This window comes from Oncorhynchus kisutch, linkage group LG19 (genome assembly GCF_002021735.2).
Source record: "Oncorhynchus kisutch isolate 150728-3 linkage group LG19, Okis_V2, whole genome shotgun sequence".
NCBI lineage: Eukaryota > Metazoa > Chordata > Actinopteri > Salmoniformes > Salmonidae > Oncorhynchus > Oncorhynchus kisutch.
The window spans coordinates 16,154,195-16,181,820 of record NC_034192.2 but is presented as its reverse complement, the minus strand read 5'-3'; the positions used below and the strand labels follow the sequence as shown (position 1 = coordinate 16,181,820).

Sequence of the window (27,626 nt, the reverse complement as noted above, 5' to 3'; positions counted from 1 at the left end):
CATGTAGAATAAGGCATTCTATCAGCTCTATTCATGAAAGTTCAACAATGTTAGTTTACTGAACATAGCCCTGATAAAGGATTGGATGTCATTAGTTAAAAATTCCTCAGAAAAACCTCATATTAAACAATCAACTCATTTCCTCAACGAGTCCCTATAGAGTTAATAGCAATCCCTTTCCAGCTAAAACGTTTCCTGCTTATCGGTTTATTTCCTGGTCTTTTCAATGCAGGTGGTTCAGAGAAGGGTATAAAAGACCAGAGATAAGGGCAGTTCAGTGAATTGTCCTGTGGTTCTGTCACACTGTCTCTCTCTCTCCGTCTCTCATTAAGACTGGTGAGCTAGGCAGCATGGTTCCTCCAGGGTGGACTCTGGTAGCTGTCTTACTTTCTCTTGTCTCAGGTACAGTAGGTGTTCTTTGAAACTTGACTGTGATTAGTTTCTTTACGCATTTTTATCCGGGTTAACTGCTTGTCCCCACTGAAAAAGTATATATGGTAAAAGGAGTTATTACTGTACAGAATTGTACTCCAGTTTGTGTATGGATTGGCTGGCATATTAATATTTTGTTATTTCTAGTTCTAGACCCAGTTGGTTCTGTTTCAACCTCTGATATCCATCAAAGTAAGTAAAGTACCTTCCTCTAAATTACATATACATAGAAGGCCAGTTTCCCAGACACAGATCAAGCCTAGTCATGTACTAAAAAGCTCTTTTATTGTTGAATCTCCATTGAGAATGATTTTTAGTCCTGGACCAGACTTAATCCGCGTCTGGGAAACCGGCCCATAAAGGGGCAACTCCGACACTTTTCAACCTCATATTCATTAACTCCAGCACCAAACCAGTCTACATATGTGAAAACGATACGTTTCTATGATCTGTGGTTAAAAAGATAACTGTAAGAAGAAAGGTCTTAAAAAACGCTTCACAGGGTCGAATTACAAATAAGAAAAACGGTGAGTTTCAAAACCTGCATGGTATTTTCTTGCTCCCCGCGTCCTCATGAATCTCTTAGTACTTGAAAATCACTGTTTTTAAAACTTTAGATTGCTCATACTGAAACAAAATGTATAGACAAATGTATTAACAATCTGTATGTAAATGTTTTTAATTATACATATGTAAATTATAAATATCTAAAGATATGTTTAAACTTTATATTTACATATATTTAAATGCACATAAATATATTGACACGTTACAAAATTGGCGATTTTATATATTTCTGCATGTGTATTTATATATTTAAGTAAGTGGTGTGGAAATACATCTGTGGTAGCTAGTAAAATATATTCCCAAAAATATTTCATAAATATATGTCACCATGTAATTTAATTAATGGAAAATTTTGCGTTTTACCTTACATACTGTAGCTAGACTACATTAAAATACAATGTATAAAACTACAAAGTTCAGCACAAAATCACAATAGCATGATGGACAAGGAGTGCTTCAATAATCTTTTTTTTGTTGCTGAAATAACTTGGTCCATTGTTCAATTGTCACTGGAAGCTCATATCTGAAATATAAAATATAACCTACAAATGACCTCTGTGCACTTAACATCTGTATTTGAAAATGATGTGTTTTAACATCAAATGTATACTTACAATGCAGATTCCTTCACCTCCAGTATTCATTTTCCGACTCGCAAGTTGACAGTTACCCTGTGGAGAATGAAGAGACAGAGTCAGAGAAACAATTCCACACAAGATTAAGAATAAATAAGGGTTTCATTTTCATTTTCATATTTTAATTTCACTCTGAACTAGATAAATAAATTATACAAAAGACTACATACATTGACTGGGTCTGTCCATAGGCAGCTGAGGTGCCAGACCAGAACAATCTACTGCAGGAGGGAACATTTTGATTATTTTTTGCTAGAAATAATCTAGCTAGCTAGCTAGCCAGTTCTATCAGAGACACTCAACCCTCACTAAAGCTAGCTAGGTTAGCTAGCTACAGTGGTTCTTCCTTTAAAAGTTACGTACTATAGCACAGCTTGCGGGGTGCCAGAGAATTCAATTGCACATTATTTAAGTGTCAGCCATTGTTGCCCTGAATGACGCAATTTACCATAATCTGCCACCATCTACCACAAACGGTTGCGGCATAAACTCAAAACATTTAAAGGAAGAACCACTGTAGCAAGCAACACATTTCTTGGCTAGCAAAGATTATTTAACAATAGCTTTGGAAATGAAATTATATCTAATGCGTACATAACATTAACGCTACTGAAATCTACTCAACTAAAATGTTCAAGACAATTGAAAAGGTTGAAAAGTAACGGAGTTTCCCTTTAAATTCAGTTTTTCTATGTGGATTTATTACTGCAGCAGACTTTTGACTCGTCTCTGTTTGTTTCCAGATGTGTGTAAGACCTTTGGCAGTGGAGTCGTCCAGATGTTCAATGGAACCGTATTCTACGTCCACTCCACCTGTCCCTTCACGCTGACACGTTTTACTCACAACCGGGTGGACTGTGACATCACCGTGCATCGAGGTGAAAACGGCCTGCTGGAATATGTCGAGATCAACATCAACAAGATCCAGACCCGGATTCTGTACAATGGAACCATCTTCGTCGAGCAGAGAATGTTTGTGTTTTTATTTACTCTATTTTATTCTATTTTAAGTCTGTTAAATTATGTCTAATTATTTACTCGTAAAAAAAAACAGATAACCCCTTTAGGGGTAGTTGCAAAGATCCAGATATAGTCACTTTTCATATAAAATCATGCATAACACAGTTCTGGAGTGGGTCTTCAAGATCCTGATAAAGTTAACTGTAAAGCTGGATTCAAAACATGTTCGCTGGATATACTGTATGCATCCTTGAATGTGATTTTTAATCCAATGGTCTTAATCGTGGCCTGTGATGCTGCCAATTACACTATTACTTCAAAGCAAGTGATGACATTGAATAGGGAAATGTCTGTCCTTCACAGTTTTTTGACGTCTGGGATGACTTGTAACTGTAATTATCTTACATAAGCTGCTAGCTCCAAATGGAATTAATGAATGGATGAATCTGGATACCTTCACATGCACCAAGGTGATCTTACTATAGTCTATTGCGTAATGCAGTTACAGACATCATTAATCTGAGAGCTCGAGCATGACCAAGTTATTAATTAGATATTTCACCAAATATTAGCTAGATTTTCCTGCCCTTTTCTTCACACCAACAAACTATACAGTCTAAAATAATCATTAACCTACTTGGCATTGAGGAAGAGGATGATGATGATGATTGATGACGATTGACTATGACGTGTTTGTCACAGGGTGTCCCTTCCCTACGACCACACCTATCAACATGTGTTCCAGTACGGTACCAACACCAAGCTGAGGAGCACTGTTCTACCTCTGTCTGTCATCTGGAGCAGTGTGGGCGTGGGCATCGACTCTCTCTGGGTGAGTGATCCATGAACAGCTTCAAATACATTGTTGTTACCTATTATTTATTCTCTCATGCTATCCTTAACAAATTTGATTAGGTTCCTGGTGCCGAGATGACCTATTAATACATGATTGATTCGCTGGTCCCTGGTTTGTCCTACTAACAGGTGAAACTGGAGCAGGAGCTAGTCCCTGGAATGACTGGACTGTGTGGACGACCAGATATACCAGGTCAATTACCTTATAAACATATTTTTTATACCTCTTCTAAATATATACAGTATCAGTCAAAACACCTACTCATTCAAGGGTTTTTCTTTATTTGTACTATTTTCTACATTGTAGAATAATAGTGAAGACATCAATATTATGAAATAACACACATGGAATCATGTAGTAAAATAAAAAGTGTTAAACAAATCAAAATATATTTTATATTTGAGATTCTTCAAAGTAGCCACCCTTTGCCTTGATGACAGCTTTGCACACTATTGGCATTCTCTCAACCAGCTTCACCTGGAATGCTTTTCCAACAGTCTTGAAGGAGTTCCCACATATGCTGATCACTTGTTGGCTCTTTTCCTTCACTCTGCGGTCCAACTCATCCCAATCCATCTCAATTGGGTTGAGGTCGGCTGATAGTGAAGAATCTAAAATCTAAAATATGTTTTGATTTGTTTAACACTTTTTTGGTTACTACATGATTCCGTGTGTGTTATTCCATGGTTTTGATGTCTTCACTATTATTCTGCAATGTAGAAAATACTAAAAATAAAGAAAAACCCTTGAATGATTACTGTAGGTGTGGCCAAACTTTTGACTGGTACTGTGTACTGGTAGAGTATATGTATACATGATATACAGTATATATATATATGTGTAATAATATACACTGTATATCATGTTGAATTGTAGGTATGGATTGTCTAAGTAATCTGCAAAATGCAGTATGGAGAAAAATACAGTGAACAGCCTCTTGAATATCAATTGTCTGGGTGCTAACTACACTTCTTGCTGTTAGCTGTGCGCTAACTACACTTCTTGCTGTAAACGGCACTTTAACTACACTTCAGTGTACTAACTACTCTATATTTTCCTGCAAAATTAGATGACCGTCAGCAATTGATTGCAAAGAGTGTTCATTCAGAGGACGGGTGCCAGACCATGGACTCCCTCCGCACTAAGAGCACGGTACATTTCCTGAATTATGCACTTCTTTTTGACCACTATATAGTGATTCAAGTGCTATTTGGGATGTGGACCACCGTTTGAATCTGGTGGTAAAGTACTAGTGTCACTGCTTGGGGTCTCTGGTATTGCGTGCTTGGCCTGAAGGTTATGGCTTGGTAAATAACACTAGACTTCTGGTGAATGGTAATGAATGGATCTAAGACATAGAACCCTATAATTTTCTGGCAAGTCTTGATGTTAATATTTCTATATAGATAATGCCATGTTGCTGTAATGTAGGTTATACTGTTTTGAAGTCTGCATTATTGTTTTACAGTATGATGTACTGTATGTATTATGTATTACGTAATAGGTCTGTCAGACGTTCCTCTCCAACTACATTGAATGTCTGCAGGCTAACACAAGCAAATACATAACTCTTTGTCAAGAGAATATTTACGGATATGAAAAAGAGCTTTATGTAGCATGTGCGTTCTACAAAGAAATTGCCCATCGGTGTCAGACCAGCCATGCTTGGAGGACCTTGACACAATGTCGTAAGTAAATCAGTTCAGAAAAAAGCTGTTAGTTTATAAAGATGTTATGAACAGTTGTAACACATTATAATGACTATTAATCTTGTTAAAGTCATTTTGTCTTTAACAAATTCTTAAAGACTTGTGTGTCTGTCTGTTGCGAAACAGCTGAGTTCAGTTGCCCAGGAGAACTACACTTTGAGGAGCAGGGTGATGCCTTTGTTCCCACCTGTTCCAACCCAGCACCTACAACCAATGATCAGGACATTACCAGCACCTGTGTCTGCCCTCAAGGTAGGCCTTACACTGTCATCCGGAGAAACAGGTTCAAGTGTAATCTAAAGTGTAAAAGGTTTCTTAAAAATATTAATTGTAACTGAGCAGACAATGTCTTAGCAAGCAGATCTGCACTGATTTTAAAATTACCGTCACATATTAAGCAATCTGCCGGGAGACCATTATAAACATTATCTTTAGTGTTACAATCACATAAGGTTGATGAGGGTTTTAAATGGCTATGTTTCAGGACAGGTATTGAACGATCGAGCAGAGGGCCATTACTGTGTAAGTGTGTCAGCCTGCCCGTGTGTGTACGCCGGGAGGAACTATGCACCGAGGGAAGAACGCAGAACTAAATGCCAGACCTGGTGAGAGAATCAGAACTCATGAGTCTATTTTGGACAAGAGCACTATGTGGTTTTAGTCAAAAGTATTGCACTAGAGTATGCAATGCCTTCAGAAAGTATTCAGACCCCTTGACTTTTTCCACATTTTGTTACATTACAGCCTTATTCTAAAATTAAATAAATAAATAAAAAATACTCAACAATCTACACATAATACCCCATAATGGCAAAGTGAAAACGGGTTTTAAGAAATGTTTGCAAATGTATAAAATAAAAAATAAAAAACTGAAATACTTTATTTACATCAGTATTCAGACCCTTTGCTATGAGACTCGAAATTGAGCTCAGGTGCATCCTGTTTCCATGAATCATCTTTGAGATGATTTCTAAAACTTGATTGGAGTCCACCTGGGGTAAATTCAATTGGACTTCGATTGGACATCATTTGGAAAGGCATACACCTGTCTATATACAGTCCCACAGTTGACAGCGCATGTCAGAGCAAAAACCAAGCCATGAGGTGGAAGGAATTGTCCATAGAGCGCCAAGACAGGATTGTGTCAAGGCACAGATCCGGGGAAGGGTACCAAAACATTTCTACAGCATTGAAGATCCCCAACAGTGGCCTCCATTGTTCTTAAATGAAAGAAGTTTGGAACCACCAACACTCTTCCTAGAGCTGGCCGCCCAGCCAAACTGAGCAATCGATAGAGAAGGGCCTTGGTCAGGGAGGTGACCAAGAACCCGATGGTCACTCTTACAGAGCTCCAGAGTTCCTCTATGGATATGGGAGAACCTTCCAGAAGGACAACCATATTTGCAGCACTCCATCAATCAGGCTTTATGGTAGTAGCCAGACGGAAGCCACTCCTCAGTAAAAGGCACATGACAGCCCGCTTGGGGTTTGCCAAAAGGCACCTAAAGACTCTCAGACCATGAGAAACAAGATTTTCTAGTCTGATGAAACCAAGAATGCCAAATGTCACATCTGGAGGAAACCTGGGACCATCCCTACGGTGAAGCATGGTGGTGGCAGAATCATGCTGTAGGTGTGTTTTTCAGCGGCCGAGACTGGGAGACTAGTCAGGATCGAGTGGCCTGCCAGAGCCCGGACTTGAGCCTGTTCGAACATCTCTGGAGAGACTTGAAAATAGCTGTGCAGTGACTCTGCCCATCCAACCTGACAGAGATTGAGAGGATCTGCAGAGAAGAATGGGAAAAACTCCAAATACAGGTGTGCCAAGCTTGTAACGTCATACCCTAGATGACTCGAGGATGTAATTGCTGCCAAAGGTGCTTCAATAAAGTACTGAGTAAAGTGTCTGGATACTTATGTAGATGTGATATATCTTTTTTTATATATAAATTACCAAACATTTCTAAACTGTTTTTGCTTTGTCATTATGGGGTATTGTGTGTAGATAGATAAAGGGAAAAAACCCAAATGAATACGTTTTAGAGTAAGTCTGTAACCTAAGAAAATGTTGAAAAAGTCAAGGGGTCTGAATACTTTCCGAAGGTACTGTGTGTTGAAAAGGATGTTATTTGTGAACTAGCCAGACTTCTCATTGAATTTGTCCACTTATTGACATTGTCCTGATCAAAATGTAACATGATACTAATTTATTTCTCTACAGTATGTGCAACAATGGCAAGTGGATATGCTCTCAGAACAGCTGCCCTAGTAGGTGTGTGATTGAAGGGCAGTTTGTGACCACGTTCGATGGGAAACAGTATACCCTTCCCGGTAAATGCGCATACATGGCCTCGAAGGTAAATCAATCGATTTTAATCTCACAGCACGATGGTAGTTTTGAGTTGTACTCATACAGTGCTTTCACCTAAAGTACTAACTTCCCTTATTCTTTATGAATGAAATAAAACAGGGTTTTAATTGGACGATATCCATACATTTTTCTGAGACGACGTCCTCCATCCAAAACGTGTTTCTTCAGATTTACCAGGTACGGTTTGTCTGCTTCGAACCTTTGCTTCCCCTTTACATTCAACGTCTCTTTATGATGATCAACAACATCTAAAACACTTTTTTGTTTGCCAATTACAGAATACCTACAGATTCTCTCACAACAGTGTACAGTTTGAGAAAGAGGAAATCCGTGAGCTACATCAGTCAGACAATGCCATGGTGTTCTGGCAGTCATCCATGTATGTCCAGGTATTGACATCCTTTGGCATGAAGATCCAAGTACAGACGTCTCCAGACCTCCAGCTCTATATCACACTACCACAGAGTGAAGTAGGGAAGCCAGAAGGTACTTTGCTTTCATCGTTATAATGGTTCTGCATGATATACGTATTATCGCTATGTATCATCGTTATTATCATTGTCATATCAGTATTTAAGTCACATTGACTGAATCCTGTGAACGAACAAACAAATGATGTATCTGCTCATTTCTGTACTGTAAAATAAAGTGGTAATGTTCATTTTTTTACTAGGACTTTGTGGAAACTACAATACCGATACCACTGATGATTTCACCACAAGCAGTGGTATCGTAGAAAATGCAGCGGAACCGTTTGCGCTGTCCTGGAGTGTAGGGGACTGTCCTGTTAACATACCTAAAGTCTGTATCAACACCGACAACGGTAAAGTCCCTCTGAAGGCTTCATGACTTACAAAATAGGTCCTCACATGCGTTCAGTAGGTTTTCCTATGAAGGGAATGAATCAGTTTGTTTGAATAGCTTCATGAAAATAATGCATGTGGTGACAATGTGTTCCCCTTGACATAGTATTATCGCTCTTTGTTGGTACATTACATTGTCTACATGACATTTAAGAATTAGGGGGAATGTGAATGCCTCTTGCAATACGACATTGTGTAGAAATGGGGGGGGGGGAATCCTAATTCTGTTTATGTGCTTCTTACTCTAACCTATGGACGATTACCTCTCAGAAATATTTGCAGACGAGAAGTGTCACACCTTGAGAGACCCCGGTGGGATTTTCGCCAAGTGCTACGATCACGTGCCTACTGACAATTACCACAAGGCAAGGATCAACTAATACCAAACAAAATCTTGAGAACTTTTTAATACATTGATTAAGGTCAAACAAAAATACATATTTGAATTGATATTTACCTTGTAATTTAACTAGGAAATTATGATGTAACAATGTTTTGTGATCATTTGTGACCTCGTGTTTGCAGGCTTGTATCCAGAGAACGTGTACCTGTGGATCTGGGCCGCAGCAGTGTTTGTGTGTGGCCCTGGCAAATTATGCCAAAGCCTGTGCCAACCAGGGCATCACAGTGGGTGACTGGAGAAGGGCCACCAACTGCAGTGAGTAACACCCATAGAATTAGCAATTGGACTACTAGAATGGACATGAACCTTCTTATGACGGTATAAAAGGTCAGACATTTTGGTAAGTCAGTGGTCAGCCAGTGCTGTGATACCATAATTGTGTAAAACAATATATTTGAATATTTTTTGCACAGTATGTTTGTTAGATGGAATGATTCCAATAATGTTTCTAATTTACATTCCATACAAACAATGCAGTCAATCCATAGCCATACACTGGCTGAAATGAGTTTGTAATAGGACTTAGACAAGTTGTAAATGCAAACAAGTACTGATATTGTATCATATAACAGTTTTCCAAGAAAACAAACATTGAGGAATGTATTGTCTGGCAACATATATTTTCTAGGCTATTTATACAGAAAATTGGTATAAAACCTGTGTACACTGTATTTACAAGACAATATTTTAGATTGACAATAATTCTATTACGCAATTTCTGATATACTGTATCACATTACTTTAATTTCCCTGCATAAGTAAAAGCAGGAAATGCATCAACTGCTTCTCTACTGCCATTCATTCCAATTAAACTGGTTTGGATTTCTCTCTGACCAATATTTCTGCCATTTTCTGTAAATGTTTAACATGAATGTCATTTTGGATTTCCAGCGGTACCGTGTGAGAACAATCAGAGGTTTGACTACGAAATGCAGGCGTGCAACAGCACCTGTCTCTCCCTATCCCGGCCAGACCCCAGGTGTGGGGTGGAGGATGCACCTGTGGAGGGCTGTGGCTGCATGGAGGGCACTCATCTGACCGGGGGGCTCACCTGTACCCCGAAGGCCCAGTGTCCATGTCACCATCAGAGAGGAGTCACACCACCAGGACCTGTTGCCGTCGATGGACGACAGTGGTGAGTTCCTCTTACATACTGCTATGGAGGTGTCATTACAGATGACAGTGGTGAGTTCCTCTTACATACTGCTATGGAGGTGTCATTACAGATGACAGTGGTGAGTTCCTCTTACATAATGCTATGGAGGTGTCATTACAGATGACAGTGTCAGCATAAATCATTTGACTCTTGCGCAACAACAAAAACCAGGAGATCCTATTACAGAACGTGCTACTGTTTGTTTGGTATTATTGCTATTACGTTTATTTGAACGGCAAACCATAAGTCTCAGTACACATGAGAAAAGCGTTGGACCAGATTTATTCAACTGCTAATTTCCATCATATAACAAAGAAAAGACATTATATACGAACAAACATTTGAAACAGACACATTTGTTTGTGTTCTTCTTATGAATAATAACAAAAACAGAGGTCAAGATATACAGATACGTTTACAGACCAAAGTCAAGATATTGCACATAATAATAATTGGACACATTGCTTTTGGAACCATGAGTTGTAAAAAAAACTGCAACAAAAACAAACAGCAAAGAAAAGGGTTTGTAAAGTGGTTACAAACCTGCTCTTCTTTATACTGCTTATTTGTGTAAAAGCACTGACACTATAGTCAGCATTTTTGGTTTTCTGGTAGTTGGTTCCATTGGTGAACAGCTTTTAAAGAATGCAGAAACTGTTTCAGACACGGGAACTCTACAGTTCCCATTCACTTCTCCCCTAGTATGTGGCTGTATACATTACCTTGCCTTGGAAAAGTACTCATCCTCCTTGGCGTTTTTCCTATTTTGTTACTTTACAACTTGTCATTTAAATGGATGTTTATTTGGATTTCATCTAATGGACATTAAAAAAATACTGAAAAAAAAGGTACTTGTTTAAAACATTATACAAAATTAAAGATGAAAAGGTGGTGCGTGCATATGTATTCACCCCCTTTGCTATGAAGCCGCTAAATAAGATCTGGTGCAACCAATTGCCTTCAGAAGTCACATTATTAGTTAAATAAAGTCCACCTGTGTGCAATCTAAGCGTCACATGATCGGTCACATGATCTCAGTGTATTGTGGCAGACCAGGGAGTTTGGTCAAGAAGTTTACACAGATCAGACACGGACGGAGTATGATTAGCTCAGTTACAAGGGTGTTTATAAAGTGAAAAAAATCCAAAGAAAAGGATAGATATACCGTCTTCTGGGCTCCTGGTCTTGCTGTATCGTGTTTGGCACACAAACTCAAACTCCATCGTCTTCGCTCGGGCACCGTCTCCAACTACACGCAAGTCACCTTACTTCCCCCAGTCCCCTTGTGTGCTGCCCTTCTGGCAGCCTTATGGGGCTTGTACAGCTGGTGAGCAATCAGCCCCAATTAGTCCTGGGCCCGTCCAACCCTGGAACGTCCAGCAGATGGAGCCATCGCCTCGTGATGTATACTCCGTCTGTCACCAGGCCTCGACGTGTCTCCCCCTGGTGGCTGACCTGCTGTACATATACAGCTGTTCTGAAAGGCCCCAGAGTCTGCAACACCACTAAGCAAGAGGCACCACCAAGCAAGCGATACCATGAACAAAGTTTTGGAGAAGTTCAGATCAAAGTTGAGTTATAAAAAAAATATCTGAAACTTTGAACATCCCACGAAGCACCATTAAATCCATTATTAAAAAATGCAAAGAATATGGCACCTCAACAATCCTGCCAAGAGCGGGCCGCCCACCAAAACTCACGGACCAGGCAAGGAGGGCATTAATCAGAGAGGCAACAAAGAGACCAAAGATAACCCTGAAGGAGCTGTCCATAGGACCACTTTAAGCCGTACACACCAAAGCTGGGCTTTACGGAAGAGTGGCCAGAAATGTTTTTTTTTTTTTAAGAAAAATATGAGCAAACACGTTTGGTGTTCACCATGTGGGAGACTCCCCAAACATATGGAAGAAGGTACTCTGGTCAGATGAGACTAAAATTGAGCTTTTTGGCCATCAAGGAAACGCTATGTCTGGCGCAAACCAAACATCTCTCATCACCCCGAGAACAGCATGTTTTTCATTGGTAGGGACTGGGAAACTGGTCAGAATTGAAGGAATGATGGATGGTGCTAAATACAGGGAAATTCTTGAGGGAAACCTGTTTCAGGCTTCCAAAGATTTGAGACTGAGACGGAGGTTCACCTTCCAGCAGGACAATGACAACACTGAAGTGGTTTAAGGGGAAATGTATTTAAATGTCTTGGAATGGCCTTGTCAAAGCCCAGACCTCAATCCAATTGAGAATCTGTGGTATGACTTAAAGATTGCTGTACACCAGCGGAACCTATCTAACTTGAAGGAGCTGGAGCAGTTTTGCCTTGAAGAATGGGAAAAAATCCCTGTGGTTAGATGTTCCAAGCTTATCGAGACATACCCCAAGAGACTTGCAGCTGTAATTTATGCAAAAGGTGGCTCTACAAAGTATTGACGGGGGGGGGGTTAAGTTTTTGTCTTATTTCTTGTTTGTTTAACAAAAAAAATATGTTGCATCTTCAAAGTGGTAGGCATGTTGTGTAAATCAAATGATACAAACCCCCCCAAAATCCATTTTAATTCCAGGTTGTAATGCAACAAAATAGGAAAAATGCCAAGGGGGTGAATACTTTTGCGAGTCATTGTACGTCTAACCCTACGTACATATCCCAACCAGAAGCCATGGATTACAGGCAACAACCGCACTGAGCTAAAGGCTAGAGCTGCCGCTTTCCAGGAGCGGGACACTAATCTGGATGCTTATAAGAAATCCCGCTACGACCTCCAACGAGCCATCAAACTGTCAACACATCAATACGGGACTATTGTTGAATTCTACTATGCCGGATCTGACACTCATCAGATGTGGCAGGGCTTGCAAACACCCATCAGATGTGTATGGGCTTCCTAATTTCTCTCTACTAAGCTATATGTCATTTTTAAGGTCATACCAAGGATCATTTAGCTATTTGATTTTACATTTTAAGACCCCTTGAAGTACACATGTTCTTTTTTTTGGTCCTTACTGCTATTAGCCCATACAAACACATTGAATAACAGATTCACTACAAGGAACAGATAGTCCCAGCAAAAATATCAAAAGGAAGTTTGTTCTGAAGTGTCTCTCCTAAAAAGATATATAAGAAAGATCAGGAAACATTATTTGTTTAGTTTTTTATATATATATATATTTAACCCCATATTTTTGGCAATAAACAGTCTCTGTATACTGTATACTTCCATTCAATTTTTCAACTGGTACCTTTAGATGAGTCTTGAGGCCTGTGTGCGTCTTAGAGCAAAACAACTGTAGATGTTCGTGAGTCACACCTTTGCACAGAGGGTTGTGTAGCTCAAGCGGTTCAAACGCTACAGACAGAAGTTGGCAGATCAGCCGTATCAACTATAGACAAGTCTTATGACGCAAAATGGAGAAGACTGATTTTTGGGATGATCTCGTGGTCTGATAAACACCGGTCGAGCGTTGTGACCTTTCACCGCAAATGTGGAAGTACGGTGGGTTGAGACGCTTCCAATGCAAAAAAAAAAACAGATCTCTAGCTTAAACTGACCGATTTTTATGGGGATTTTTGTATTATGCTAATTAGATTTCCACGGGGCGCAGGTAAAAAAAAAAATCAGCTGGTTAAGGGTCAAGGCCGCGGGGCCAGACAGATTACCAGGATGTGTACTCAGAGCATGTGCTGACCAGCTGGCAAATGTCTTCACTGACATGTTCAACCTTTCCCTGACAGTCTGTAATATCTACATGTTTCAAGCAGACCACCATTGTCCCTGTGCCCAAGAACGCCAAGGTAACCTGTCTAAATGACTATCACCCCATAGTACTCACATCTGTAGACATGAAATGCTTTGAAAGACTGGTCATGGCTCACATCAACACCATCAACACCATCATTCCAGACACCCTGGATCCAGTCCAATTCGCATACCGCCCCAACAGATCCACAGATGACAAACTCTCTCTTGCACTCCACACTGCCCTCTCCTACCTGGAAAAGAGGAAAACCTACGTAAGAATGCTGTTCATTGACTACACCATAGTGTCTTCCAAGCTCATCACTAAGCTCAGTGCCCTGGGACTGAACACCTGCCTCTGCAACTAACTCGATCCTGGACATCCAGATGGGCCACCCCCAGGTGTTGAGGGTAGGCAACAACACATCCGTCACTCTGACCCTCGACATGGGTGTCCCTCAGGGGTACGTGCTTAGTCCCCTCCTGTACTCCCTGTTCACCCACAACTGCGTGGTTGCGCAGGATTCCAAGACCATCATTACGTTTGCTGATGACACAGCGGTGGTTGGCCTGATCACTGATGACAATCAGACAGCCTATACACCAACATCTTACATCCACCTTTTTATACTCTTTTGCAGCAAATGTGAGGATGGAGAATTGCTGTGCTCTGAAGATTGTGGTAAATATATATTTTTATTTAATAGCCTCTTGATGGTCTAATTCTTACATGTTATTACAGTATTTTTGTGTGTTTGATATGCCTTCAAATATAATACTGTATGCTACTGTCTGTTTCAGGTTGCACCCAGGGGAAGGTTTGTGTGCATTGCTCACAATTTGCCATAGACACAGCTCAAAAAACATGTGCCAGTCTGAGCAAACCAACAGTAAGTTCACAGAATTAGAGTTAACATAAAAAATGTAATAAAAAGTGAATATTTCATGCTAGCCCAAAAGTAGAACTGACAACTGTTCATTGATTCAATTAGCATTGAATTGTAATGAGACACTCATCTTCGTTGTTCCCAGAGTGCTGTTCAGAATTGTACAAGTGGCTGTTACTGTCCAGGGGGCCAGTTGGAAGACCATAGGGGTGTGTGTGTCACTGTGGACAACTGCACCTGTCAGTACAGCGGCAAAGTGTTCAAAGCTGGACAGAGTGTCAAGACCAACTGTAGAACATGGTGAGTGAGCCACAACTGTTGCCTTGCTACTTCTGAAGTGTGTATCAATTACAGATACATACATAAGTGAATGTATCACAGTACGACTTGGGGATTTGTCCATTTTTAAAGACAAACAAACCAACAAACACACCACGTAGTGTATTATATCTAACGAACATCAGGAAGTGTTTGTCTGATTCTGAGCTGAAGCAAAGATAGTGTTTTATACTTATTGTCTGAAATGTAATCCATCATTTGAATCCTAACCTCTACTTAAGTTGTTTCATGTAGCCTAGTGGTTAGAGTGTTGGTCTAGTAACCGAAAGGTCCCCGAGCTGACAAGGTACAAATCTGTCTTTCTACCCCTGAACAAGGCAGTTAACCCCACTGTTCCTAGGTCGTCCTTGAAAATAAGAATTTGTTCTTAACTTACTTGCCTAGTTAAATAAAGGTCAAATTAAATTCAAATTTACATCAATACATGACTAAGCAAAAAATTGTGGAAGTTCAGAATCACCACCCTAAAAGTTTGTCTCCATCCACTTCCCAGCACCTGCCGCCATGCCCAGTGGAGCTGTGTAGATGAACCATGCCCTGGTACATGCCTGGTGTATGGAAACGGACACTATCAAACCTTTGACTCTAAATGGTACCGCTACGATGGGAACTGTCAGTACACATTAGTGGAGGTGAGTCACAGAAGCCAATCTGATATCACCTTTTCATTGGGTTATCAAGCAATGTTCTTCATTTTCTTAGAGATATTTGTTTTGTTTTCTTTTCTATACTGCTGTGAAATTAATGGTACTGCTTCTTAAAAAAAAAAACATCTACAATTCTGCTGTTTTCTTCCTTCTCTCATAGGATGGCTGTGGTAGGGAAGCTGGGTCGTTTTCTGTCAAAGTGGAGAGTGTCCCGTGCTGTGACGAGGCTCTGACCTGTTCCCGGACCATCGTGTTAGACCTGCTGGTAATACACTTAGCTCACTTCTCTCCTCTGTCACGCCGTGCTTTTGAGGTCCATTATTATTAAATAGAACTACCCCTCAGTTTGTTTGGAATGTGTTTTGTTAAGTAGGACTAAGCACCACTTGGGATCACCAGGTAAATACTAATTGATTTGAATAATGTAAATACGTATCAGAAAGTTTGCATGAAAATTACTTTTTTTTTGCGAGTAATTTTCTACTGAATACCTGTGGTAATAGGACTGTAGTATGGAGCGTTATTAACTTCCTTAATGAGGTGTTTGTCTTTTCTCTCAGGGTAATGTCACTCTGACTCTGAATGAAATGAAGGTGACGAGACGGCTCCAAGGGGGATGGGCTTCTCTGGAGGCGGAGCCTCTGTACTCCACCCACACTGTGGGCCTCTACATCATGATCTCAGTGCCTTCTAGAGGACTAACCCTCATCTGGGACAAACACACCCAACTTACCGTCATACTGGACGACCGTTGGAGGGTGAGTTCTCTCTATTCTAGACGTTAAAGATGCAACCTGTAAGATTTCCCTATTGCTCGTTGATCATTGCAACTGCTGAAATATAATTTCATAGCTACTAAGTACTGTTTAGTATTAAGCTATGGTTAAGTTAGCACAACTGTCTTGCTTAAGTTAGTAACTCATAAATTAATTGGATTATTATTAATTAAGTTAATTACCTAATTAATCAGCTGTACTTTCACAGAACCGAGTGTGTGGACTTTGCGGGAACTTCGATTCCAACGAGATGAACGACCTGCAGATAAGTGGGTCATCGGTGGTGTCCAGCCCCCTCGCCTTCGGCAACAGCTGGAAGATGGCCACCCCCCCCTGTTCTGATGTGACCAATGAGGTGTTTCCGTGCCAGCGCCACTCTTACTGCGCCGCCTGGGCCGAGAGACGCTGTATGATCCTCAGGGGAGACACCTTTAAGGACTGCCACTTGAAGGTGAAGTTCGCTTAAAAGGACAGTTCACCCCAAATGTTAAACACCTTTAATTAAGGACTGCCAAAGAGGTACGCTTAAAAGGTTAGTTTACCCCAAACATCACACACCTCCACTTAAAGGTAGGCTTAAAGAGATGTCTTCACTGGACCCCAAACATGTGGGTCCTTTGTAGCTCAGTTGGTAGATTATGGTGCTTTCAATGCCAGGATAGTGGGTTTGTATCCCACAAACACTCGTACAAGATATTATAAACGTTTATGTACCCCTAAAAGCATCTGCTAAATTGCATGTATTATATAATTATGTAACACATTTAAGGAGCCATTCCGTTAAGATGTTCTGCTTTGTTCTCCAGGTGGACCCCGAGCCCTACTACCAGGCCTGTGTGTTGGAGTCGTGCTCCTGTGAGTTTGAGGGGAAGTTCTTGGGTTTCTGTACGTCCGTGGCGGCCTACGCTGAGGCCTGCAGTGACCAGGACGTGTGTGTCCGCTGGAGAACGCCAGACATGTGCCGTACGTAAACTCAACTGATGCAAATATGATTAAATACTGATGCAGTATTTCATTTAAAAGTAATGCTAACACTTTATTGTTGTTTTTTTAAGTATGTATGAGCCTGCCCAGGATAGTCTTTCAATTAAATGCTTCTTACAGTGGAAGTCAGAAGTTTACATACACTTAGGTTAGAGTCATTAAAACTCGTTTTTCAAATGTCTTGTTAACAAACTATAGGTTTGGCAAGTCGGTTAGGACATCTACTTTGTGCATGACACAATACATTTTTCCAACAATTATTTACAGACAGATTATTTCACTTATAATTCACTGAATCACAATTCCAGTGGGTCAGAAGTTTATAGACGCTAAGTTGACTGTGCCTTTAAACAGCTTGGAAAATTCCATAAAATTATGTCATGGCTTTAGAAGCTTCTGATAGGCTAATTGACATCATTTGAGTCAATTGGAGGTGTACCTGTGGATGTATTTCAAGGCCTACCTTCAAACTCAGTGCCTCTTTGCTTGACATCATGGGAACATCAACAGAAATCAGCCAAGACCTTAGAAAAAAAATGTAGACCTCCACAAGACGGGTTCATCCTTGGGAGCAATTTCCAAATGCCTGAAGGTACCACGTTCATCTGTACAAACAATAGTAAGCAAGTATAAACACCATGGGACCACGCCGCCGTCATACCGCCGTCATACCGCTCAGGAAGGAGACGCGTTCTGTCTCCTAGAGATGAACGTACTTTGGTGTGAAAAGTGCAAATCAAACCCAAACCCAGGAAAGGACCATGTGAAGATGCTGGAGGAAACAGGTACAAAAGTATCTATATCCACAGCAAACCAAGTCTTATATCGACACAACCTGAAAGTCCGCTCAGAAAGGAAGAAGCTACTTCTCCAAAACAGCCATAAAAAAAGCCAGACTACGGTTTGCAGCTGCACATGGGGACAAAGATCGTACTTTTTGGAGAAATGTCCTCTGGTCTGATGAAACAAAAATAAAACTGTTTGGACATAATGACCACCGTTATGTTTGGAGGAAAGAGGGGGAGGCATGCAAGCCGAAGAACACCATCCCAACTGTGAAGCACTGCCATCCGTGGAGTAAGGGGGTGTCAGCATCATGTTGTGGAGGTGCTTTGCTGCAGGAGGGACTGGTGCACTTCACAAAATAGATGGCATCATGAGGAAAGAAAATCATGTAGATATATTGAAGCAACATTTCGAGACATCAGACAGGAAGTTAAAGCTTGGTCGCAAATGGATTTTCCAAATGGACAATGACCCCAAGCATACTTCCAAAGTTGTGGCAAAATGGCTTAAGGGCAACAAAGTCAAGGTATTGGAGTGGCCATCACAAAGCCCTGACCTCAATCCCATAGAAAATTTGTGGGCAGAACTGAACAATCATCTGCGAGCAAGGAGGCCTACAAACCTGACTCAGTTACACCAGCTCTGTCAGGAGGAATGGGCCAAAATTCACCCAACTTATTGTGGGAAGCTTGTGGAAGTCAACCCAAAACATTTGACCCATGTTAAACAATTTAAAGGCAATGCTACCAAATACTAATTGAGTGTATGTAAACTTCTGACCCACTGGGAATGTGATGAAATAAATAAAAGCTGAAATCAATCCTTCTCTCTACTATTATTTTGACATTTCACATTCTTAAAATAAAGTGGTGATTCTAAATGACCTAAGACAGGCAATTTTTACGAGGATTAAATGTCAGGAATTGTGGAAAAACTGAGTTTAAATGTATTTGGCTAAGGTGTATGTAAACATCCGACTTCAACTGTATATGTATGTGTTATTGAAACAGTGTTTAAATGAACTATTCCTTTACCTACCCATACAGCGGTATACTGCGACTACTACAATGAGCAGGGCCACAGTAGCTGGCACTACGATCCCTGTGGACAGATCAAGACCTGTGGCAAAAACAACCTCTTCACTGGCAAGCTGGAAGGTAACTGAACTGACTCAATTAATGGAAATGGTTGATCCATCTAACATGGTCCTGCTGTCAAACCGACCTGTCACCAGGCTATGATCCCAGAACCAAATCTTGTGTACACTAATAGATAATTCTGTTTAAGTTTACATGTATGTTTATATCTGTCATGAGAGATGAATCTACTCTTCACAGTGATGTTGACCTTAACGCTAACTTTGACATTGTCTCTGTGTGCAGGCTGCTACCCGAGATGCCCAGCAGAGGCTCCATACTATGATGAGAACAGAAGGAGTTGCTCCACTTTGGACAACTGCACCTGTTATTCCAATGAGACTACTGTTGAACCTGGTACAGTTATCAGGAAACCCACTGAGAAATGGTGAGTACCAATTTACAGTATACCAGTGCATGTAGGCCTATGTGAGGAAATGAGAAAGGGAAAATAAATGTAACATACAGGAGAATGGTAACTGATCTTTTCCTGTGTTCTCTGTCTGCAGCACTTGTGAGCAGGGACGTATTAACTGTGGTAAGTGGATATAAGTTATGACGGCATGAACATATTTGTAAATCAGTTAAGACTTTGATCACAATTGTGACGGACTTGTATTCAAGTATTATATTATCAGGAATGCAGGTCGCAGTTGTAAATGAGAACTTGTTCTCAACTGGCCTACCTGGTTAAATAAAGGTGAAATAAAAAAAATGCGGTATTAACACATCCATTTATGTGATTTGCCTCTTTAGGTCGTGATCAAACCACCACATCTGAACCTACAACCACAGCTACACAATCAACTACAATGACAACTACACCTGAACCTACAACAACTATACTGACTACTACACCTGAACCTGAACCTACAACCACACCTAAACAACCTACTACTACATATGAACCTACAACCACAGCTACACAATCAACTACAATGAGAACTACACCTGAAGCTACAACAACTATACTGACTACTACACCTGAACCTACAACCACACCTAAACAACCTACTACTACATATGAACCTACAACCACAGCTACACAATCAACTACAATGAGAACTACACCTGAAGCTACAACAACTATACTGACTACTACACCTGAACCTACAACCACACCTAAACAACCCACTACTACATATGAACCTACAACCACAGCTACACAACCTACTACTACATATGTACCTACAACCACAGCTACACAATCAACTACAATGAGAACTACACCTGAAGCTACAACAACTATACTGACTACTACACCTGAACCTACAACCACACCTAAACAACCTACTACTACATATGAACCTACAACCACAGCTACACAATCAACTACAATGAGAACTACACCTGAAGCTACAACAACTATACTGACTACTACACCTGAACCTACAACCACACCTAAACAACCTACTACAACATATGAACCTACAACCACAGCTACACAATCAACTACAATGAGAACTACACCTGAAGCTACAACAACTATACTGACTACTACACCTGAACATACAACCACACCTAAACAACCTACTACTACATATGAACCTACAACCACAGCTACACAATCAACTACAATGAGAACTACACCTGAAGCTACAACAACTATACTGACTACTACACCTGAACCTACAACCACACCTAAACAACCTACTACTACATATGAACCTACAACCACAGCTACACAATCAACTACAATGAGAACTACACCTGAAGCTACAACAACTATACTGACTACTACACCTGAACCTACAACCACACCTAAACAACCTACTACTACATATGAACCTACAATCACAGCTACACAATCAACTACAATGAGAACTACACCTGAAGCTACAACAACTATACTGACTACTACACCTGAACCTACAACCACACCTAAACAACCTACTACTACATATGAACCTACAACCACAGCTACACAATCAACTACAATGAGAACTACACCTGAAGCTACAACAACTATACTGACTACTACAACTGAACCTACAACCACACCTAAACAACCTACTACTACATATGAACCTACAACCACAGCTACACAATCAACTACAATGAGAACTACACCTGAAGCTACAACAACTATACTGACTACTACACCTGAACCTACAACCACACCTAAACAACCTACTACTACATATGAACCTACAACCACAGCTACACAATCAACTACAATGAGAACTACACCTGAAGCTACAACAACTATACTGACTACTACACCTGAATATACAACCATACCTACACAACCGACTACAACAAGAACTACACCTGTACTTACGTCAACTATATTGACTATTACACCTGCATCTACAACCGCCCCTACACAACCCACTGTACTGTTGATTACAACACCTGAATATACAACCACACTTCAACAACCCACTACAACACCTGAACCTACAACCTCACCTAAACAACCCACAACAACAAGAACCACACCTGAATATACAACCACACTATTCCCATCGATAGTTACAGGACCTACAAATATTCAACATAGTACAGGAGCTATGGTTGTGTTGAGTACTACAGCCGGACAAACCACTACTGCAGAAGCAACTACAGCATACATTAAAACTACAACTAAATTAGCATCTACACAACCCACAACTACACTCTCATATTCTACAACCAAATATGTTGAACCAACATCTACAACCGAACCAACTTCTTCACATACTGAAATGGCAACCGAACCAACTTCTTTTACTGAAATGACAACCAAACCAACTCATTTTACTGAAATGACAACCAAACCAACTCATTTTACTGAAATGACAACCAAACCAACTCATTTTACTGAAATGACAACCAAACCAACTTCTTTTACTGAAATGACAACCGAACCAACTTCTTTTACTGAAATGACAACCAAACCAACTCATTTTACTGAAATGACAACCAAACCAACATCTGAAGGACCATCGACTGAAGCAACAACCCTGTACACAAGTCAACCAACAACCTCCTCTACACGATCTCCCACTACCTCTGAATTGACAACATCTACGGGTCCAACAACAATGTCAACAACAATATATACAGAGTCTACAACACGTACAAGTAGGCCAACATATTTAAATATATTTTTGGCTATTTGGATTGTTGATATTGGTTTATCTCTAAAATCTACACTAATGCTGACCTTACAAATAGCTGTTGAAATTGTTCCACTATGTTTAAGTCAAATCTTCACCTTGTTTCCAGTTTGTGAGTGTAGAGACCTGAAGAGGAACAAGATATGGGTGTGTGGAGAGAAGTGGACAGAAGACTGCTTCAATAAGATTTGTAAGGGTGGGAAGATAGAGATGACTTCGGTCACCTGTCCGAATCCAGTTCGCCCCACCATGTGCCCCAGGGGACAGATGGTCAGAGTCTCAGACGGATGCTGTAACTACTGGAAGTGTAATTGTGAGTCTGGCTGCCTGTCTGTTCCTTTGTGTGAAGTGCTAGAGTTTGTCTATCCGTGGATCTTGTTTTTGAAGAGGGTTTTACTTCCTGCAAAGTCTGCTCTTTTTATGTCGTAGTTTTGTCTCCGTTATGGGAATGCACTTATTATAAGTCAGTTCCTCTCTTATTCCCCTTCTACTCTTATGCCCCTCTACTCTTATTCCCCCTGTCCCCCAGGTCATTGTAACCTCTATGGAGACCCTCACTACATCTCCTTCCAGGGTGTAGCCTTTGACTTCCTGGATAATTGTACATACATCCTGGTCAAGGAGAAAACGCTGCGTCACCATCTGACTGTTACCGTGGACAACTACTTCTGTATTCCCGAGTTGGACGGCTCCTGTGCCAAAGGCATCATCCTGCAGTACCGGAACAACACGGCCACTGTCAGCATCGTACCGGATGAGTACAGGGTGAAGGTACTGCCGGTCTTCAACTTGATTTATTGATTGATTGGTTTAAGGATTCATTCATCCGTCCTTCCATTCATTAAATTATTTGTTAATTCATTCCAGTAGTCACCCCATTTTGATTGATTGACTCTTGAATATATAGCCTTGATAGTGATCTTTCTGAGATCTCACTCACTCAAACCATTCTGCTCCTCTCTGTCCTAGTCTACTCTGAACCAGAAGAACGTTGAGCCTCCCTATGAGGAGAATGGTATCAGGTTTGAGACAACAGGCTATATGGTGTCTGTATACATCCCTGAGATACGCTCACATATCTCTCTCACACCATCCAACACTGTGACTGTCACCTTGGCCATGGAGCATTTCCTGAATAACACCCAAGGACAATGCGGTTTGTATTAGACAAGGAAGTGTGTGGTGCGTGCATGCCTGCCTGCATGCATGCGTGCATTCGTGTATGTATGGGTTTGTTACCAAGCTTACGTTTACATCTTTGGCCATTGGCAGGTGTGTGCGGTGGGAGCTCTTGTGTGCGTAGAAGTGGGGAGACTGAAGCTGACAGCTGCTGTGATAAGACCGCCTATGACTGGATCTATGAGGACCCTCTGAAGCCTGAGTGTAGCGCTGCTCCCAGGGACATCCCTTGCCATCCTCCAGGCCCTCCTCCAAACAATACTACCAGCTGTCCTGGCAGCCCCCTCTGTGACCTTCTCCATCACCCGTAGGACGATTCAATTCAATATGATTTATTTCACATGATGATCTCCCAAATGGTCAAAAATCTGTGGCGTTTCATTCAATGTTGCTGCGACAGCATTATACATTATACTGAGACAAAACCATGCAACATACAAACTGATTTTGTTGTGTTGTAAAACTATTGTTTTTCCTGTATGTTGATCAGTCTGTTGGTATGTGTCATTACAGAGTTTTTGCAGATTGCAGTAGATGGGTGGATCTGAGCCAGCTTGAGAAGAACTGTAGGTTTGATTCGTGTGGTAGGAACGACATGGCTTGTTCTCCTCTGGAGCAGGCTGCTGAGGAGTGTAAGAAAGCAGGCATCTGTGTGAACTGGAGACAACTCACCAACGGGACCTGTGGTAATTTAACTTTTTTTTTTTTTTACGTTTCTAAAACTTCCTGAAATGTGTATTGATGCTTGATTTTCTAATTTTCTTTTTTTCAGCTATTGGGTGCCCAACAGGGATGGTGTACAGAGAGTGCCAAGGTCAATTGGATGACTACTGTCACGGAGGGTAAGTGAATCCATCTCCCTGTGTCCTAACTATTTAACAGAGGACATTTTACTTGTCTAAATGTATTTTTAAAAAGTGTCTAAAAAGTTCAAGAGTCTTCTGTGTTCCACGTTCTTTCTGCAGAGTCCGTGTTCAAGGGAGAGTCCAGGAGGAAGTTAAGGCTGGATGTTTCTGTCTCAGAGGACAGTTCAGAGCTGAGGAGCACAAGATGATCTGTGTGTCGGAGTGTCCCTGTGAGTGGAGTTTGGATTCTCTCTTGAGCTTAGGGCCAAATCCAAACTTGAGAAATCCACTTGTATAGGTTGAAGTTGAGCTTGTGATTATCTGAGTTATGCAAGACAGGGTTTCCCAAACTCGGTCCCCGGGACCCCAAGGGGCGCACATTTTGGGTTTTGCCTTAGCACTACACAGTTGATTCAAATAATCAACTAATCATCAAGCTTTGATAGTGTTAGGGGTTAAACATTTAAAATAAATAAAAAAAGTGCACCCCTTGTTGTCCCGAGGACTGAGTTTGGGAAACGCTATGCTATGAGCATCCCAAATCAGGATTTGGCCTGAACACATTGACTGCAATGACCTCCAGGTGTGCAATTTATACATACTATCAGGGTTGAATTGTAATTCAATTCCCTCTCCCTGTAAATTCCATTTAATTAAATTCTAATTCCAGGTCACTTTAAATTCAGAGATACTTGAATTAAATTACATGAATTAAATTCCCAATTCAATATTATCCCCAACAATTCCACATTCGAATTCAATTACTTCTGGCTTTCAGACTGATCATGTCACTGTTTAGACAGCCTAGCTATACTGGTAATATAGAGATACAAATTGAAATGAATTTAAAATAAATCCTGCATTCATTTTGTCATACTTTGTGCATTCATTTCATTTACTGGGAAATGTACAAATATTGTTTTCCAATTCACTTCCATAAATGTTATGCTTTTCAATTCAAACAGTCCAAACAGTGTAACAGATTGTTGACATTTGATTTGAATTCAACATAAATTCTCCGCTTCATGAGTGAATTACAATTAGATTGGAATTGACCCCAACCATGCATGCTATACTGATGCTTTATGTGTTATAAGTTAAATCTCTTCGTTATGTCTTCCAGACTGCAAGGGTCCACTGGGAGAACACAAGCAGGTGAGAAGTCCATGTGCTTTCATGGCTCCATGATTTACAGCTCTGTTACAGGGGCTGATATACTGGTACTTTTTAGTATTAATGTTCTTCTGTTTTACAGCTTGGGGAGACATGGCAGTCTAACTGCCAGGTGTGTACGTGTAGCAACCAAACCAAGACCGAGGAGTGTCAACCTAACCCCTCCCCTCCCCCCCCACCTCTCTGCAGTCAGAACTCAGTCCTGGTTACCGGCTGCTGTGGCAAACAGACTTGTGGTAAGATAATGGATCTGATACGGAATAATAATAACGATGCATGTACAGGGTGTTTCTAAATACACTCACCTTTCTAGTGCTCACATGACCTCACTTTCCTTTGCAGTTGAGAAGACGTGTAACTATAATGGAAGGACCTACAAAGTAAGCATCCAGATGTTTAGAAATACCAACGTTATATGGCTACTGTACGGGGGGGGGGGGGGTGTATACATACACACACAAGACCTTTGTACACATTGGCATCTCTTCTTATCTGATGTCTATGTGCCTGTTTGGTTAGGTGGGAGACAGTTGGTCAGACCTTGCCCTGCCTTGTGAGTCCTATATCTGTACCAGAGAAGGCATTCAGACAGTGAGAAGGGTGTGTCCCCATCAGAACTGCTCAGAGGTACCCGCTGCTCTTTCAAATGTATTTATGAAGACATCTTTTTTTTCTTCTCACAACGTATGGAATTATATAACTTTTCAATGCGACTTTTTTGTTTCTAGGAGGACAGAATATGGGACGAACAACATTGCTGCTACACATGTAAGCTAACTCTTATCCCCAGTCTGTGTTGTAGGTATTTGTTCATATCTGGTCACACTGACCATGAAGAGAGGGAGGGCCGGACATCTAGTGGTTGAACTGAGGTGGTTCACTTATTCACTGTGGACATTTCCACTGCAAGGAGAGACTAGAAAATCAACAACAATATAACATTTCCTAGTCTTTGTATCTATTGCTTATAGCTCCAAGGGATGATTATGTACAATGTAACTCTGAACTGTATTAAAGGGTCAGTTCACAAAAAAAACGATATTTTAGTATTTTGTTTGTCAGTACTCTGTTAAAACAATTGTTAAAGTTTTCAACATAGAGCACTTTAGTTCAAAGAAAGAACTGTGATGACGATGAGGTTGATGCATTTTCCCCACTCACACACTGCCGTTGTCTCTACCCCAGGTAACCAGACCTGTGCTACCAGGGTTTCTAGTGTGAACATCACTGTAGACAACTGCACAGCAGCACTACAGCTGCCCATGTGTCAAGGCCAGTGTGGGACAGAGACAAGGTAAGACTGGTCAGAGATGATTAATGCACTTATTGTACGTTGCTCTGGATAAGAGTGTGTGACATAACTACAATGTGAATGTCTTGTCTGGTCCTCTTCTCCTTCCTCTCCTCCCTCTCTCTAAACTTCAGATGGATTGTTGCTCGCAGTGTTCTCCAACTGGAACAGAAGTGTGAGTGTTGCAGAGTGAGGAGTTATGAGAGGAAGTCAATGAATCTGACCTGTACTGGTGGCTCCGTTATGCCACACCTGTATGCACATGTTACCAGCTGCGAGTGCCAGAAGTGCAGTATATTGCAGTAAACATTGCCTTGTATTCTGAACGTATATACATGCACACAAACCAAAAAAAATCTATATTGAACTGTTATTAAGATGGTGAAAATGTGCCAAATCAATGGTTTCTCTAGATTCTGCAACCTTCTTATAATACTGTCTTGGTCGGTGTGTTGAGGGTATACTGTACGGTACGTGCAGAACAACGGCTTAATGTTTCCTTGGTGTAATAGGTTTTTCTATATTGCATATACTCTGTTCCAGTGCAGGAAGTGGACCATTGTATGTAGCATATCGTTGATTGCGTATGTATTCCATAGATTTCACATAGGAAATCTTCTAATGATCAACCCAGCACTTTTAGCACTTTTACAGCTAAATGACTGCAGCTCCAATTTGAAAGTGATTTTCTTATTTTATTGAAACGTTTATTTCAAGAACTGTAACCACTTTGATTTTGCTGATTTATTTTCAATAAAGTACTGAAGCCTCTACATTGAACAACCGTTTACGTATCACA

At 40.7% G+C, this 27,626-nt stretch overlaps 1 protein-coding gene across 1 annotated transcript; it reads left to right on the top strand.

The window, feature by feature from the left end:
- The first annotated feature begins 294 nt into the window (after nt 1–294).
- Nucleotides 295–27,607, top strand: LOC109864380 (mucin-2). The gene is made up of 42 exons (XM_020452124.2): nt 295–402; nt 580–624; nt 2,378–2,606; nt 3,297–3,426; nt 3,579–3,642; nt 4,520–4,602; nt 4,955–5,138; nt 5,286–5,411; nt 5,644–5,764; nt 7,381–7,516; nt 7,630–7,707; nt 7,809–8,016; nt 8,204–8,353; nt 8,664–8,758; nt 8,919–9,051; nt 9,688–9,931; nt 14,325–14,365; nt 14,485–14,573; nt 14,716–14,870; nt 15,403–15,541; nt 15,717–15,821; nt 16,117–16,314; nt 16,541–16,783; nt 17,139–17,295; nt 19,149–19,259; nt 19,485–19,626; nt 19,748–19,776; nt 19,995–22,304; nt 22,449–22,652; nt 22,869–23,110; nt 23,309–23,495; nt 23,612–23,825; nt 24,032–24,204; nt 24,291–24,360; nt 24,484–24,593; nt 25,487–25,518; nt 25,619–25,772; nt 25,879–25,916; nt 26,056–26,163; nt 26,265–26,304; nt 26,722–26,830; nt 26,962–27,607. The coding sequence occupies exons 1-42, from the start codon at nt 351–353 to the stop codon at nt 27,131–27,133; spliced, it is 7,650 nt and encodes a 2,549-aa protein (XP_020307713.2). The 5' UTR covers nt 295–350; the 3' UTR covers nt 27,134–27,607.
- Nucleotides 27,608–27,626: the final 19 nt, after the last annotated feature.